Source organism: Ixodes scapularis, unplaced genomic scaffold (assembly GCF_016920785.2).
Source record: "Ixodes scapularis isolate PalLabHiFi unplaced genomic scaffold, ASM1692078v2 PGA_scaffold6__148_contigs__length_123643588, whole genome shotgun sequence".
In the NCBI taxonomy this organism is placed as follows: Eukaryota; Metazoa; Arthropoda; class Arachnida; order Ixodida; family Ixodidae; genus Ixodes; species Ixodes scapularis.
The window spans coordinates 45,434,591-45,450,949 of NW_024609881.1; the positions used below are offsets into that span (position 1 = coordinate 45,434,591).

At 47.9% G+C, this 16,359-nt stretch overlaps 1 protein-coding gene across 1 annotated transcript in view; it reads right to left on the bottom strand.

The window, feature by feature from the left end:
* The window catches only part of LOC8026134 (forkhead box protein K2), a 47,637-nt gene that overhangs the window by 6,846 nt on the left and 24,432 nt on the right, over positions 1-16,359 (bottom strand). Inside the window, exons 2-6 of the mRNA XM_029980805.4 lie at positions 15,823-16,095; positions 12,060-12,245; positions 9,104-9,260; positions 7,456-7,643; positions 3,436-3,677 (exon numbers count right to left, since the gene is read on the bottom strand). Of these exons, the coding sequence (XP_029836665.2) occupies positions 3,436-3,677; positions 7,456-7,643; positions 9,104-9,260; positions 12,060-12,245; positions 15,823-16,095 (1,046 nt within the window). The remainder of the gene's footprint in view (positions 1-3,435; positions 3,678-7,455; positions 7,644-9,103; positions 9,261-12,059; positions 12,246-15,822; positions 16,096-16,359) is intronic.

The following is a 16,359-nucleotide window of genomic DNA, read 5'->3' on the forward strand; positions in this document are numbered from 1 at the left end:
AGAAAATGCCGAGCAAAAAGTTTACACGGCATAACAGCATCACCACTGACATTCACTGATCATCATAGTCCACTGTACCGCGGGTAGCGCGGGAGCCAACTTCATCGGGGGAGCGACGAGCGAGCGACGTGATGGCGCGACCTAAAGTCCCTCAATGTTTTTTCATATCCAGGGACGTTAGAGCGACCGCACGGGCAGTGCCATCTAGGAGAAGACCGAGAAGACAGATTATTGTCTTGCGAGCGTGATGTAAAGCAAAGGCGCAAGCACACTGTGGGCGCAAGCAGCGCAAGGGGGCAAGTAAACTGTGCGGGCAAGAGTGCTGTGTCGGTTGGAAACATTGGCACCACCTAAACTAAACAGCTTTATTTTCAACCGGGCGGTTCACTCACGTGCTTGCTGCCATAAGGAAACGTAAAGTTCTTTCTTCGGATGAGAAAGCAAACGTTTTGGACGCCGTCCTGAAGAAACTGCCGAGATCCCGAGCACTTGGGAAGTGCTCGACGCAATGGACGTACTGAGGATGTACACGGCGTCGCATGGGCAGCAAGATGCCGTGCAAGCGCTCTGGGCGCTCGAACGCCGTATGACGCCGCTGCTACTGTCGGACAAGGCGCAAGCAAAACTCGCGGACTATTTTGCCCCTAAATAAATGCCATTTTCGGTGAGTTTTCATACCCGTAAAATGCTTCGGAAGTTTTTTTGCATGCCAAAGCCAAATTTCAATTTAGCGAAATTTCAATGTAACGAAGTAAATAGCGAATTTTACCGACTTCGTTACATCGAGGTTTAACTGTAGTGTGGTTTCTGGAACAGCCCGCCGACCGACTAGCGCAGCGAGCACGCTTCCCTGTGTGACACTAGATAACGGCGCTAGCCGCAAGCGGCACTCACGGGGGCAAGGATGGCAAGGAGGTTGCTCGAAGAAGCGGGGAGAAGCGAAGACAGAGGCTTCAATTGCCATAACGACGGAGGGACGCACGCACGTGTCGTTCACGGCGCAAGGCATTGGAGCGAGCCCAACCAGCCCAACTTTCGCCCGCTGCGTTGGAAACAATCACAATGACAGACCAATCGCAGGTCGAGGAGAAGAGTTCGCGCGCGTTGCATGCCGGTCGCGGGCCGGCTTCTTTTATCCGCAAACATGGCGTTGGTGGTGATCGTCGACGTCAAAGTAACGTTGGTCGACGTAGACAGCGTGGTGGAAGCTCATCGTTCCGCGTAAAAGCGCTATCCTTGACTGAATTTTCGTTGTGTGTCGCTATGATAACCCAGCACGTACTAGAAGGGAAGATCCACCTACTCGTGCGGCGATGTCGTGGCGGCACTCTCAAGACGGCAGAAGCGCCCGTGTTGTCGTGTTTGTTTACTTCGACTACAGTGGTGCTTTCTAAGCATTTGTGTTTTCGAACATCGCCCGGATTTTTTATTTGGAGCATTTCATGCGTGTGCTCAAGTTGAAAATATTACTGGCACATACCATATAAAGGATGCGAATTTTCACGCGTTTTCATCACTAGAGAAAGGTGATTAGGGTTAGCAATCCTGAACGCTCGCAATGTCCGTCCGCAACCCGAAACGCTGTTAAAAGGCTGTGCCAGGCAAAAGTCGCTCATTTCTTTCAAAATGTGTGACACACTTGAGAGAGAAGTGTACTAGTCTGGTGAAACAAAGACTTTCCTCAAACTAAGCTTTATTTTTCATCGAACACTAAAAATAAATTCTTTTACAAAGGTAAGTTGTCTGATGGCATGTATTTTGGCCTGAAAAATTATGTTTTGGTTATAGCGCGGTACCGCTTATAGTGCGGATTTTCGCCGACTCCCGCGACATACGTTATATGCGGTCTACACTGTAGTTTTCTCGATGCGCCACGTCATCCAGAACTTGGTACTTGCGCCACGCGTGTTTGCTTGGACACTGGTTTGTTGTCAACCTTAGTTTCATGCTTCGACGGCGGCAACAACGGTTTTATCGATGCGCTGAAGTGGAGAGATCTCTGGCGCGGCGTCTAGCCAGTATCCGTCAAGGTCATAGCAGACGCTCCGAGTGGAAACAGCGGCTACATGGTTATGGTGGCCGGCGTGGCATGGAAACAAGAAACTCTTTTTTCTTTTTCTTTCATATTTTTTTTGGTTGCGTCGTCTGGAAGGCAGGGACGCCGTCGGCCTAGGGTACTCGGCTGTGCACCAAGAATACTATTTGGTCGATCGCGTCGCGGCGTTCGCCGTGCTGCGCACCCTCACCTCTACGTATCTTACGCCGTGATCTGGATTTGAGGTGGAACGAAGCGCATGTGCACGACGTCCAGCGGGCGCCATTTGCCTTCTGCCACGCTTTGGTCGTGTGTGCGCACTTGAATCTCGCACTGGGGGCGGGAACACTGAAGAACCTCCGTGCCGTTCTCATCCTGCCAGTCACTATGTGAAGAGCAAGTCGCCTGCTTCTTGCGCACGAGTTGCGGTGACGTCAGAACGACACCAAGCTCCGAATGGCTTTGATCGAAAGGATAGTGCGTAGACCTCAATGCTAGATGCCTTGAGGTCTACCCACTACCCTTCTAATCAAAGCCAACCAGAGCACGGCGTTGTTCTGACGTCACCGCAACCCCTGTGCAAGTAGCAGACAAACTTTAGCTCCGCATAGACATGAAAAACCCAATCAATTGGTTTGATTCTTGAAACTTTAGGTGAGTAGCATGCCAGAGTCGATAGGAATGCGAACGTACCTCAACGGCGGCAAAAGGAAAATATATTTTTGTAAAGTTATGCTTGCTCCCGCTTTTACGCAGAATAAACATGAGCCAGAGACAATCGACGAGCTTTCGCCGCGTATAATTAATGGACTCCACCGAATTAAGGTGATGCCGTACCAAAGTTGGATTTGGAGCTTTTTTATGCGTCAAAGCAACGAAGGTCGTCTGCCACGCCCCGGCGGAGGACCGAGGATTAATTCCAACCACCCGCGGATCTCTCGACGCGCTGCCAACATCTCTGCTACGCGGCGCCCTTTCTCCGTGCCAAGCCTCCGTCGGGTTGGGGGCACCTGGGCCGGGATTTGAACCCTTCACCCGGAGATTCGTAGGCCGGCACCTTGCCCCGGGGTCGTGGCGGCAAACCAAGTAGACGCAAAAAATTTAAGCAAAGAGCGAGAGAAAAGAAAAACAAAAAACAATTGATCGTGCCGACAATGATTGGTAGTGCGGGAGGTGTCCTGCACAAATCGCACTCCGTGTGTGGTTTGTGCTAGATTTTTAGTACCCACTTCTTTTGGTTGTGTCGCCTGGAAGGTGGGGACGCCTTCCAGGTTTGAGGCCCGCTGGGCTCATACTTTACGTAAAACCCCGACGTGCGCGACACTCGTTCGTGACAACTTTCTCGTAGAAAACTACGCATGAAACACGTTCTGCACCGAGACAAAAAAGGGGGCACCCACCGGGGGAGCCTGGGGCAGACTGGCTGGCTTTGATCTCTCTGCCCAGGTAGGCGGTGGAGGGAGGTCCCAGGGAGGGTGGCGGGCCCCCGCCCATGGCCACCAGCATGGAAGGGGGAGGCCCACCCATGGCCCCGTGGTGGGGCCCCTCCTCCATCTCGGGCACAGGGCTGGGCTCCCGCGACAGGGAGTCCGGCGTCACCAGGCCGCTGTGGGTCCCGTGGCTTGGAGACGCCGGCGCGGACCTGCACGCGGGTGTCGGGGAACGTGTTGGAGAGGCGAAGGACCGAGGTTACGGAGTGTGAAACGCGTCTCCGCCTCAACGCGCCCGTGTTTTTGGTGCGACGATAATGATACCCTCTATTTTCGTGTCTCAACGAACGGGCTCAAGGCTCAAGCGCGGAACACTCGCGACTTCTTAGGACCGTGCGCTTTAAAACCTCTAAAAAATATCTCACGACAAGAGAACCCGCTGAAGTCATTCACAAAACACTCAAGTTCCGTATATTTCAAAAAATATATTTTTTTGCTGCTCGTCATGTTATAAACAATTATTTCTCATGAAATATTTGTACACTTGATATTGCAAGTACGGCGGCAAAAACCCTTGCCCTAGCAAAATGCGGTTCCAGGGCCACCTTATAGACGGAGCCGGAGTGTCCTCTTGTCGTAAGAGATCGCAAGCGAGTTAACCCTTTAACCACCAAATAATCTTTGAAAAAAATGTACAAACTTTGCCAAATTTTTTTATTTGCACATATTTTTTAAGTGGTTCTGACTTTGCAATTACATTACTTGATTGGTTTCTGATACGTATTAACAAAAAAATTTTAAAAGAAAATGTTGATTTATATGGAAGCTTTCCCTCGGTGCATGTAACAGTGAGAATAACACATGCTGAAATGCGCAGTATTTATTTGAAAAGACGCACCATAACAAAAGATCAAGTGCCTAGACGTTTCTCCGTAGTAGCACTAACAAAGTTACGTAAGTAATGATTCCTTGCAGAATTATTAGCGCAAGGAACGCCATCATCTCTTCGCGGTCCACCGGTTTCCATCAAGAACCCCGCGCTGGGAAACGCGGAAACGCATAGCAACTTGTCTCGGTCACAATGATGTTGGGAAGGTCCCAATCAAAAAAGAAAAAACCTTGAACCAGCCGAGAATGTCTTTTTCGTCAGTGGGTTGCTGCAGAATCCCAGGCACTGCAGAAAACGGAAACCTCGGAGGCGCGGCTGGCGGGTTTTCAGCGTTTACACATTGCCACACTCGAACACTACCCATCGCGTCGTCTAATTCGTCACTGAGGTCACTGTCATGTCCGACTCACTTTTAGAGACAAATTCGATGTCTTCATCGTCGCTACTGTTCGAACTGCCGCAAGAGAGAGCCCGTTTATGAGGGCCGTCACCGGCATCACTGTTGCAAGGCTAGATACGTACCAAAGGCAAAAACACGCTATATTTGCGCTACCTCTCCTGCCCTCCAGTGTTGAAAATTGAAACTAAAGCTGATGGACGAACCTGTCTCGTGTTTGGCAGTGAAAGCAAACCATCATTTTGGTTGGACGAGTGTGACTCGTCATCGGCGATATTGGTACAACCTTCCATGACGAGTACAGCTCGAGTTGAGCGGTTAAAGGGTTAACTATCCGTAAAAAGTGGTACATTGTCATAAAAATGAAACAAAGAAGAGCAAAGTCATAACCACGCACACACTAGTGGCTCAACTTCGCGTCGAAGAGCGCTCGTGCCACAAAAAAAATGTCTATTCTAGATCGGTCTAGCTAGTTACATTCGAGTTGCATTCCCGTAATTGGCGACGTACGGAGCAAAACCGAGAGATAGAAAGGGCACTGAGGGCGACAACACCGGAGGAGGCACGAAATTAAACGGTGCTTTAAAGCAGCGATGAATCAACAGCTGTAATGACCACCTTATGTAAAAACAATGAATCGAGTAAACGACGTCTATTAAAACCCTTAAAACAAAAGACCCAATTCCAGTTTCTTAAAGGGGCACTGACACCCCAAAGGTCGTATTTATTTTTATTGCCTAAAACGATGCAAGTTGCAGTCATATCTACTAAAAAAAAACCGCATCGCGAAAAAAATTTTTTCCGCGCGCGCGCGCGCCTTTCTATTTTTGGCGTTTGATTTTCCCGCCTCTCGCCTCCTCGCTTCTTTTGATCGGTGACGTCAAAAATCAGGAAATTTAGAAGCTTTGTAGGCGACATCTCTATAACATTTAATAACGGCAATCGTAAAACATGTTTTTTAACGCAATTGCGAACGCACTACGGCCCTTCTTTTTGAAATACCAAAAATCGGGAGTTCGTCCTGGATTTGTATCCTCTAACGGAAAACAGGCGACACCGCTCAAAACCGGTCCGCCGCAACGCCGCCGCGCACTCCTGTCCTCCTCGCTTTGGGTCGCCATGGCAACAGCAGGGAGAGGTGAAAGGAAGTCGACTCTCAGGTCTCCGCGATTTTTGACGTCAAGGCACCGGCGCCGATCGCGCGGGAACTTCGAATTCGGCATTTGGAAATTGTTTTTTTACTTCACAAATACTGAATTCCCAAATTTCAAATTTTGAGGGTAATGTCCCGGCATCGTTTTCAATCGTTTCGGATAATAAAAAAAAATATGATTTTGATGTGTCAGTGCCCCTTTAAGGGGAGACATGGGTCTTTGGAGCCACAAAATCCATAAAAAACGTTTTTGGAAAACGGTGATCTTGAAACCTGCAGCTATTTTTCTTTTGATCTGCCAAGTTTCTTATTTTGAAGATCAATATTTGAGTCATAATATCACTTCATAATACCTATATGGGCTGAAATTCAACCGAAACTGATGCTAAAGCAACACTCTTAAAACAAATTTTGGACTCTTTACAAATTTTTCAGGAGTGTTATCTCATCATTTAGGGCAGACAGACAGATAACTTTTTTAGTATCATGTAGCTAAATGTGCAAAGCGTGCAATGTTGGAAGCAAAATTTTCAATTTAGGTGTAGGAAAATTTTTTAATTCAAATGTTTATTGTTGGTAGCCATACATTGAGCACTGAACTTCAATATGTTGTCAAGTCCTTAATAATAGTTCAATCTAAAAAGTGCTTCCAACTTTGCATTCTTCTTAATTTATATTATATGACCATATGCTAAAACACTCTTCTTTAAAAAGGAAACAAAGTCTGGTTAATTCTAATTATCCCGTTATGTAAACTACTAATTAAAAAAATAACACATTTGAAATCAACTCAAAAGTCTGAACAAGCTTGTGCTGTTTCATTTGGCATGGCCAAAAAAAAAAAAAAAGAGGAAAAAGCTTCAAGACCAGTGTTCCCCCTCAAGTAATCTGTGAGAGCTCTTAACCCCCCCAAAATATGTTGTAGGCATTTCCTACGAACCGTACAAATGCAACATCATACGTCTGTCCTCGTCCCTCCTTTCGCTTAGCTTTCATCATATTAGTGTCTACGTCAACACGTTCGTCCAACTCTGTTCAAAATTGAAGTGCTACCTCGATCTGCCACCCAAACGTTCTATACGCAGCATGCACTAGCGATACGTGCGCAAATCCAAACGATGCAACAGCGTCGCACCACGTGATGTCGCACGACCGTACCGTTGCGGAACCTGGCAGGGCCCGACGCACATTCCAGGGTCTTATGACCACGTCACGTGGCCGTGAAGCCCATAAAAAAGGAAAACTCTGGCATTCTACGTGACAAACCAATGAAGGGCATCTGACATACCCCAGTCAAGGACCGAGGATCAATTTCGACCACCCGGGATTTTTGTACTTGCAACCGAAATCTCGGTTCTCCGCAGCGGGCCTCTGTCAGATTGCGAGCACCTCGGTGCGGAACCGCACCGAGGTGCTCGCAATCTGACAGACTGACAGACGAGGTGACAGAGGCTCGACTGGGGGGTTCGTAGGCTGGCGCTTTGCCTCGGAGCCGTTGAGGCAACCCCTCCGAGAGGAAGGAAAGATAGAGAGAGGGAGAAAGGTCCTGACCTGGAGGAGGCGAAGGGGGTCCGGAAGCAGGGCAGACCCCGCTGCCGCCGCCGCCGGAAGGCCTGCTCCACCAGCTTGCCCTCCGACTGGGGGTCGATGCGCCAGAAGGAGCCCTTGCCGGGCTCCTCCTGGGACCGGGGAACCTTCACAAAGTACCGGTTCAGGCTCAGGTTGTGCCGGATCGAGTTCTGCACACAGGGGGAAAGGAAGCGGAGCCACAAGTCAATTTGGGAACGGCCGGACGACGTGCGCAAGTCCCTTGCTCCAACTCGAGGCCCAAAGCTGTTTCTCGGGGACGAATTCGGCGGCCCTGCTTTAGACACGACGAAACCGCAAAGCGCACAGAAAACCGCTCGGCGTAACGGCTCGCCTCTCGAAGGGCAACTGCTACGATGAGTGAGCGCGGAAAAATTTAGTAAGGCCAAATGCACGCGAGTGCTACGCTGCTTGTTCCAGACCAATCGAAAAACATATTTTGTAACTGTGAATTTTGCCGGATGAATTTCACCACATTACGAACAAAAAGGTACATCACGATTTTCACGAAGCAGATTCCACCATATTTTGTCCAAAAGGTGTCCTGTGAAGTCTGCAAGAAGGATTCTACTATACTGTGGGATGAAAGGTGTCCCAAGAGAGACATATCAGGGCGTGTGCCTGCATTAATGCTTGATGAGCTTATTGGAATAATTCATTTACAGAAAAGCTCGAGGGTCCCCCCAACAAAACGGCCATCACAAACAGCCAAGGGTGCTTGTAGGCTCTAAGAGCGGTAGTTTCTTGACAAGACGAAAAACAAAATACTAAAAGGTACACCGACACCTGCACAGATGCTGATAAAAGGTGTATCAATTCCTACAAAGAAGCACTAACTTTGATGAGGCAACATCAACGATTGTAACTAGAAAAATATCTTGACATAGATTCCTAATGGAACCAGAAAGTAGATCGGCACATACATAGTTTAGCAACAAACGCAGGTAAAACCTGCGTGTGCCTGCACTCCACTGACTCCCAAGCTCACAGGGTGGTGGAAGCTACGTGCTCGTTTGGACAAGACATTCGTTATCTTTCGCCACACGATCCCAATTTCGCCTATACTCACACCGAGGAAGAGGAGTCTGGCGATGAAAGGGAGGCGATTCATTGGTCTGAAGATTGTAGCTTCCACTACACTGTCAGCTTAGCGGTGAATGCAGACATCTGGCTTGGGGGAAAGATTTGATTTGGGAAGTGTGCGCCGCATGAAAGTGTTAGATGTAGGAAAGGGTTCAATGTAGGAAATGTTTTATGTAGGGACCTGTTCAACCTATGGTAGTCTGGGGTTTAGGGAAGTGTGTGACATATGGAGGTGTGTCATGTAGATGTAGGGAACTAGCCAACTTCCGCTCGACATAGGGAGTTTATAGGGAAGTGCGTCGTGTAGACGTGGGAACCAGTGAACTTATTAAAAGAGTGGGATTTACAAGAGTGCTTGACATAGGGATTTTATAGAGAATTGTGCGATTCAGGGCAGTGTTTCGTTCAGATGTAGGAAACTTTGATGAAGAGACTCAAACGTTTTAGGGACCCGTGCAGAGTCCCGCTCAATCTCTCGCGAGAACTTGGGAGATTCGACTGAGGGAGAGAGAGAGAAGCGTATACTGGCCTGCCACCCCTTGTCCGCCGTCCGGTAGTACGGATAGTTCTTGGTGATGTAGGAGTAGATGCCGCTCAGCGTCAGCTGCTTGTCCTGGGCCGACGAGATGGCCTGCACGATCAGCTGGGCGTACGAGTAGGGTGGCTTCTGGTCGCCCTCGGGTCCACTGCGCACACCACGCGCCCCGTCAGACGGAACCAGGCGGAAAGACGCATTGACGTGGTACGGTTGGAGACTACACTACACTCCGTTCAGACCTACCATAAAATTCTGTACAAACGTCCACCCAAAACGAAGAGATAAATGGTGAAAAACATGGGGTTTTTTACCTTTGGGGATGCGACAGCCAAAAACTTTATGTAAATTTGCGTCTCATGGGAACGGATAACACGGAAGGTGCAGGCAGTAGGTTTGGGTTTCACGGTGCCATAAAACAACACTGCCTATAAGCTAAGGCCATAGTGCTCCGAATCGTGACCTCACAATGGCCGGAGAAGGGAGGCCACGAGGAGGACTCGCCTCGTAGGTGCACTAAAGACGCTAGTGATATTGTTCGTTTCGGGCTCCAAGCATCCTAGAAATCCAGAAATTATGCTCGTGCGACGTCTACTTCTCTACTAAAATGTGATCAAAGTTTGTGCCACGCCCCTTTCTGAGCGGAAAAATCTAGAGCACAGAATTTAGCGGAGGTGCCGGCGGCGTGACAACGGGTGCGCGTCAGCCCCAGTCAAAAGCCACCTCTCGCGCCCAGCGTCATGCTGCCGGCGCCTCCGCTGAATTCTGTGCTCCAGATTTTTCCGCTCAGAAAGGGACATGGCACGAACTGATCAGATTTTAGTAGAGAAATAGACGCCGAACGAGCATAATTTTTCGATTTCTAATACCAAGATCCCATAGAATGAGTTATGACTAAGACTAGACAATCTCGAAAACGCCTCTAGTGCACCTTTAAATGATATTATAAGATTGAATCAGCTCGCGATCCTGAGTGACTATACGAGTGTCGCAAGATGATTTGCCGACCCCAAAATGTCATTCGATCGAAATAACATTACTTTTGCCATGTGGCCGGGGTATAATGCAAGAATTTGGTGACTGCAGGTGTTAACATTGCTTACATGACTGTAAGTGACACTTGTCTAGTCGTCTCCACGCTGACCATGTTTACCTGAATCTTAACTGTGACCTGTTTTGCTCTGTCCAATCACTGCTAGTCTCACCATTTTGTCAAAGTATTTCCGTATAAAATATGCATTCCTACAGCAATAATTGCGTGACTCAATATTTTTGACTTAAAATATTCATATTTTTTCTGTAGATGGTCTTATACGCATACCTGTGTCATTTCATATTGATTATTTAGCGGTGTAATATTTTGCCCGTCTGCCCAGTTGCTATGGGCAGCTCTCATTTTAGTTAATAAGACAGGCTTATGTGACTGAAAGCACATTGTTACAACGGTCGATCCACGCGTGTTGCCTTTGCTTCGGCGCTTCGACGTGCGCTTTTGATGGCCTTTAGTTGTGCATCACAAGAAAAGCACTATGGCCTTAGTTTCTAGGAGGTGTTGAAAATAAACACATGGGAACCTGGTACAAATTTGCGTGTCATGAGAACCGATATGTGCACGCAGATCGTGGACAGGAACCTGCTACGAATTCCCTTGTCACACGTACCAAAACTGTAGATTGTGCGGTTCATGTGATTCTTGCTAGACAATGCGTGATGTCCGACAGAAATCAAGAGTGTGCGTGGTCTCTCGGGGGAGGGCGTCCTTAAGGGATTCTATGGTAAGCTGACAGTGCGGTGGAAGCTAGATGCTCGCTGAACCAATCAACTGCCTTCTTTTTATCACCTGACCCTGCTCTCTGCACTCAAGTATGTGCGGGGAGCGTAATCGCGTGGCATAAGGTCGATGCGTGAATGGTCCACAGGCATGCAGCTTCCACTGCTCTGTTGGCTTAGGGGTGAACGGAGTATAGTTGGCTACGGCGACGTCCAACACTTATTTTTAATCTTAAGGCTGGTTCATGAGTTACGAGGAAATAGAGTATGACTCTCTCTTCATACGCAACCGTATCAACGGCAGTTCGATCGGGGATCTCAAGTTGAATGCGGACGTCCAAGTGCCCGTAGACTATCACTGTAAAAATGGTCCAATCTGACCGTTACTAGTCACATTAGGGGACTTGTAATTGTAGTAGTGACGTAATTGTAGCAGTGATTGTAGCAGTGACAAACTGCTAGCTTATGTCTATTTCACAAGTTTTTCTATTCTCCGCTCCATCACACGCCCTACATCGTACCCCACGCCCGCATCTCTCTCCGAACAGGTCACCATTGCAGGTCACCCGTCACCGCACTCGAACTGCCACTTTTTTCAATTCCTTCTTCCCCCGTACTGCATCAGACTGGAACGGCCTTCCCGGCGATGTTGCTACGATCACCTGCCCATTAAGGTTTGCTGAAGCTGTGTCAACCATCAATCCAGCGTAACAACCTATTGTTCAAGTTATTGTTTTTTTATATTCTCCCACCCCTTATGTAATACCCCTTTTGAAGGGGTCTTTAAGGAAATAAATTGAAGTGAAGTTAATAGCCCTAAGGACCAATCAAATACTTGTCAAAGGAAAACCGACAACTGCTGTATTTCTTGATGGTCACAAGTGGAAGACATTAGTTAGAAGAGGAAGACAAAAGGCTTAACATTTACCTATTTCTGTTTTGACAAAAGAGGAGTGTAATCAAAGGACTACAGATAGAGCCAAGTGTCAAACCTTTCAAATTTTTTTTTAAATGGTTCCGATATCAAAGGAACAAGGGAATTTCCAGATCCAATTATTCTAAGTATAACTTTAAACAAATTTTGATTTTGCTATTTGTACGGACAAGCACCGAGACGCCCGCAAAAGAAGCGCGGCACTCCACAAAGAGCCCGACAAAGTGCCCAGCGGGGCCAACCCACCCGACTGTGCCTTGACTGTTCGAGTGAGGCGGGGCTCCCGGGGCCCCTCCCCCGAGGGCGTGTCCCATGCCAGGCCCCGCCTCTTCGTGCCGCTCCACGGCCTCCGCAGCCATCTGCAGGTCTGAGGCTATGTTGCGGCGGTGGTGGCTGCCCGCACGGGGGCTCGCCGGGCAGGAGTTGGCCGCACTGCGCACACGGGACACACCCGGGGATCGCACTCTGGGCATTTACAGGGTGCTCTCAGAGCGCTCTCGGGGTGCCTTCAGAGCGCTCTCGAGACACTCGTGGGGTTGTTTTCAGAGACCTCTCAGGTCACCCTCGGGGCACGTACCCTCGAGTCTGTGCCCCCAATGGCTGAACCTCGAACCACTAAACAGGCTGGGCCACAGTTTTCAAATTACATGGTTGAGCTCCGAAAAAGGTTTCCCTAGGGACAGAGTAAAGATCCAGACGCGTGCTGCCGATGCTGCGAGTCAACCAATCAGATCGCTCGTAGAACCTACAGGATGGAGGTGGGCCCGGAGATGCCAGAGTCACTGGATGAGACTATTCTTTCATAAGACCCCACGGTCCCATCGAAAAGACAGACTATTGAAAACTCCATTTATACTTGGGAGCCAAGGGTTGTGTTATTTCAAGATAACTAAAATGCAAAAAAAAAATAAAAAAGAGAAAGAGTGTTTAGCATCTGCTCAGTACAAAGGCCGAAGTGGGCCAAGCTCGCATCCTCTGATGACTACCCTCAACAAAAATCTGGCTTGTCGTGTCCCGCCAACGTTACTACGTTTATGGTTAACTCTCTCTATGCTACACTGTGCCCGTGCCACCCCGCCCTATCGAGGAAGACAACGTAAAGGATAGAGCTCACAGGCATTATGATGGGTAAACACTAAACACTGGGGAAAACTAGCTGGGGTAAACAAATTCGATCTCGTCGCGAATACTTGTTTTCACCTCAAGAACCGTAGTTCGAAAGGTTAGCCTCCTCACGAAGCATCGCTAAAGTCCCCATTTATGTGATGAATTAAGATGTGCAGGTAATGTGAGTAATCTATCGTTTTGACAAAATGTTCACATTTCAAATAGAAAAAAAACACTCTTTTTCTAAAAATAGAACTTTAGCTTGCACGAACTAAGCATAAAAGGTGTTCCTTTCTTTCTTCTGTGATACAAGTATAAGAGCAAAACATATTTTTCACCTAGAACAAACCAATCTGGCCAGGAAAGCAGCCTAACTGGCATCACTAAACTTAACCTGCCAAACAGAGCAAAAAAAAAAAAAATCTATATCAACAAAGTTTTAATAAAAGCTATAGCATAACCAGGAGAGACAAACCCTAGCATGACCTACAGATCCAAACCCAACCTAAAATTGTGTAGAAACCTAAAAATGCTCGACCTGATTCCAATCACTTTTTGACGTAAACCGCACCATACTCGTGCACATCCTAGGCCTAACGTTCCAAAAGCCCATGAAAACGAGCACCACCTTCATTTTGCCCCTTTGGATTGGATCAAGTGTCACGGCATTACAATAATCGCATTATGTTGATAGTTCGAGGTCAACTACACATCAATGTCACAAATTCCAATTTTGACTACCAAAAAGCAGCAAACAAGCTCTAAATCCAGGTATGCACACCAGAGATCTCTACATTAAGACGGCGTCTACTGCACCAAATAAGATGTTGTACAAGAAAACCTGGAGCACTCTTGGTTTAAAGGACACATGGCAAAGGAAAAAAAAACATTTCTTTTTAAACAGCCTGGATGGGAAAAGGAAGTCATAAAACGAATTTACAACCAACAAGAAAAATATTTACATCTATATTTATGGCGCGAAACAAATTTGTAGTTGGGATCCGCAGAAAAGTGCCCGCTATTTATCGCGTGACTGGCCGCTATTTATCACGTGGTGCTTGCACTCTTTTGCAAGCTTCCTACGGCCTCTAAAAGTTACTTTTTTTATCTTTGTTCGAAGTGCATCAAAAAACAAAGATTAATAAGTAACCCTTAGAGCCTAAAAGAAGCTCCTGAAAGAGTGCAAGCACCAACATGTGATAGACCTGGCGCCGGTCAGAAATCGACGGTGGCGTGGAGTAGAGAAACACGTTGCACTGGCGGCGCACCACGTTCAGCGTGCGGCGGTGGCGGCGTAGCTTTGAGACGGCTCCCGCGGGCACAAACTAAAAATTTGTTTTGGGCTGTAAATAAAGCTCTAAAAATTTTGTCTCTTTGTTGTAACTTTGTTTAATGACTTCTTTTTTTATCTAGGTTGTTTAAAACAGATGTTTTTTTCCTTTGCATGTGTCTTTTAACATGGCCTAAATTTGACATTTATTGTGACTTAAGTATGCATGTTGCGTTTTGCCAACAAGCCTCAAAAGGCTCGTGTGCAGCCATTTCTTTTTCTTACGACGCACGAATGAGACAAAAACTAAACTTTTCTGCACAAAGTAAGGTTCGGGTGACCTCGAAGTATCAGCAACGGTTTCTAGGTACTCATACTTTAACCAGTCTGGTTTTCTGGTAACCCCGGCACAAAACTGGCTGGATTTTAACAGAAACAACCACACTCCATTAACAATACATAGGCTATTCAATATGCATTGTTTGCCGACGTTCTTAAAAAGGGCACTAAACCGCTGTTTGCGATAGTCTACTTATGGCCATAACTCGACCTATGGGATCAAAGCATTGAAAAAGTTAAAAACAACACAAAAAACATTACATTTAGGAGTGGCCAATATTTCTATTAAAATCGGTATCAAAGATAGATTACCTCGAAACTATTGCTGACACCAGAGGGTGCTGTCGCAAGAGGAGAAGCTCTGCTTCTCGTCTGGCGGTGGCAATCCATCTTTGGTACCAATTTTAACAAAGTAATTGGCCATGCACGGATGTAATGTTCTGTTTTTTTCCGATGCTTAGAGCCCGTAGATTGAGTTACGACCATAAATAGAGTATTGCAGGAAGTGTTTCAGAGCCCCTTTAACAGAAATGCGAAAGGCACACCGAAGCTCCAATCACACAGTGGCGCGCGACAGCGCTTGACCACACTCTGAGGGCTTTTGTCATGCCACGACGACGAGTCACCAAGACGTCCGCGCTTTTCTAGAAGTGTGGCAACTTAATTCAAGGAATAGCTATGCATGCAACACACAAAGAAAGTGCATTCAGAGCAGCTCCGCTTTGCCGACACTAAAGGCTGGTGCACGCACTTGCGACCGCTTACAACCGCGCACCTCAAAACTTCTTCAGATCTCTTACGACGAGGGAGCACATTGGCGCCACCTGTTGGGTAGCTGTGGAACACTTCGGAATTCCACACATTTACTGTTTTTTCCGTGCGTCATTCTTCTTTGACTCAAAAAAAAACTTTTGACAATATTATAAACAAACATTTCTCATAGATGATAGGCAGATCTCGCAAGTACCGCAAAACCTTCGCTCTAGTGAAATGCAGTCCCAGGGTCACCTCGCAATAGCGCCAGCGTGCTGTCTCGTCCTAAGACATTGCGAGAGCTCGGTCCTAAGCAAACGCAAGTATGTGGGTGGGCCTTAATATGTTGTGCACACATTGAAACTAAAACTTCCTCTCATCCCTCTCTCCCAGAGAACCGCAAACGAGCGAGTAAACCTGCACGGAAAGTTCCTGCAAGGTCCCCGAGTTAGCGAGAAACTGCCGAGAGTCGCTCCTTTGGATTAGGGGTGCCGACCCCTCGGCCAATAGGGCGGCCTAGTTGCCTTCGGCCCTGCCCACCTTAGGGTTCCGGTGGGCGATGGGATGGGGCTAGTGAAGTTGGACTCGGGCTCCGGGATGTTGATCTTGAGGGGCGCCAGGGGCCTAGGCAGGTGCGGCGGCACCTGGGGGCGGAGCCTGGGGGAGGCCAGTCCCAGGGGGGAGGCGGCCCCCAGAGACCCTGCCTCTAAGCGGGGAGGGGGAGGGCCCCCACCCAGCCCCGGCGGGCCCGCCTCGTCCACCAGCGACTGGAACATGATCTTGATGTTGGTGCTGGGAAACCGGAAGACGCACCTGTGACAAAAAGAAAGAGGGGCCGTTTGGTTCTGGCCGGAGTCCGAATGTTCACCTGCAGCCGGAGTACGGCCGTTCTACTTTTGCTGGAGTCGGGAAGGGCAGCTCTTAATGACTGAATGTCATCTTGGGGAAACCTGTCATGAATTCGGTTGTCTCAAAGGTGCATATTGTGTCTGCACCCATTCCTGGTAAAGAAAATACAAAAACACACACACACTACTTTTGTGTCTTAATTAAAAGCGCAATTTGTCGTGCCGAATG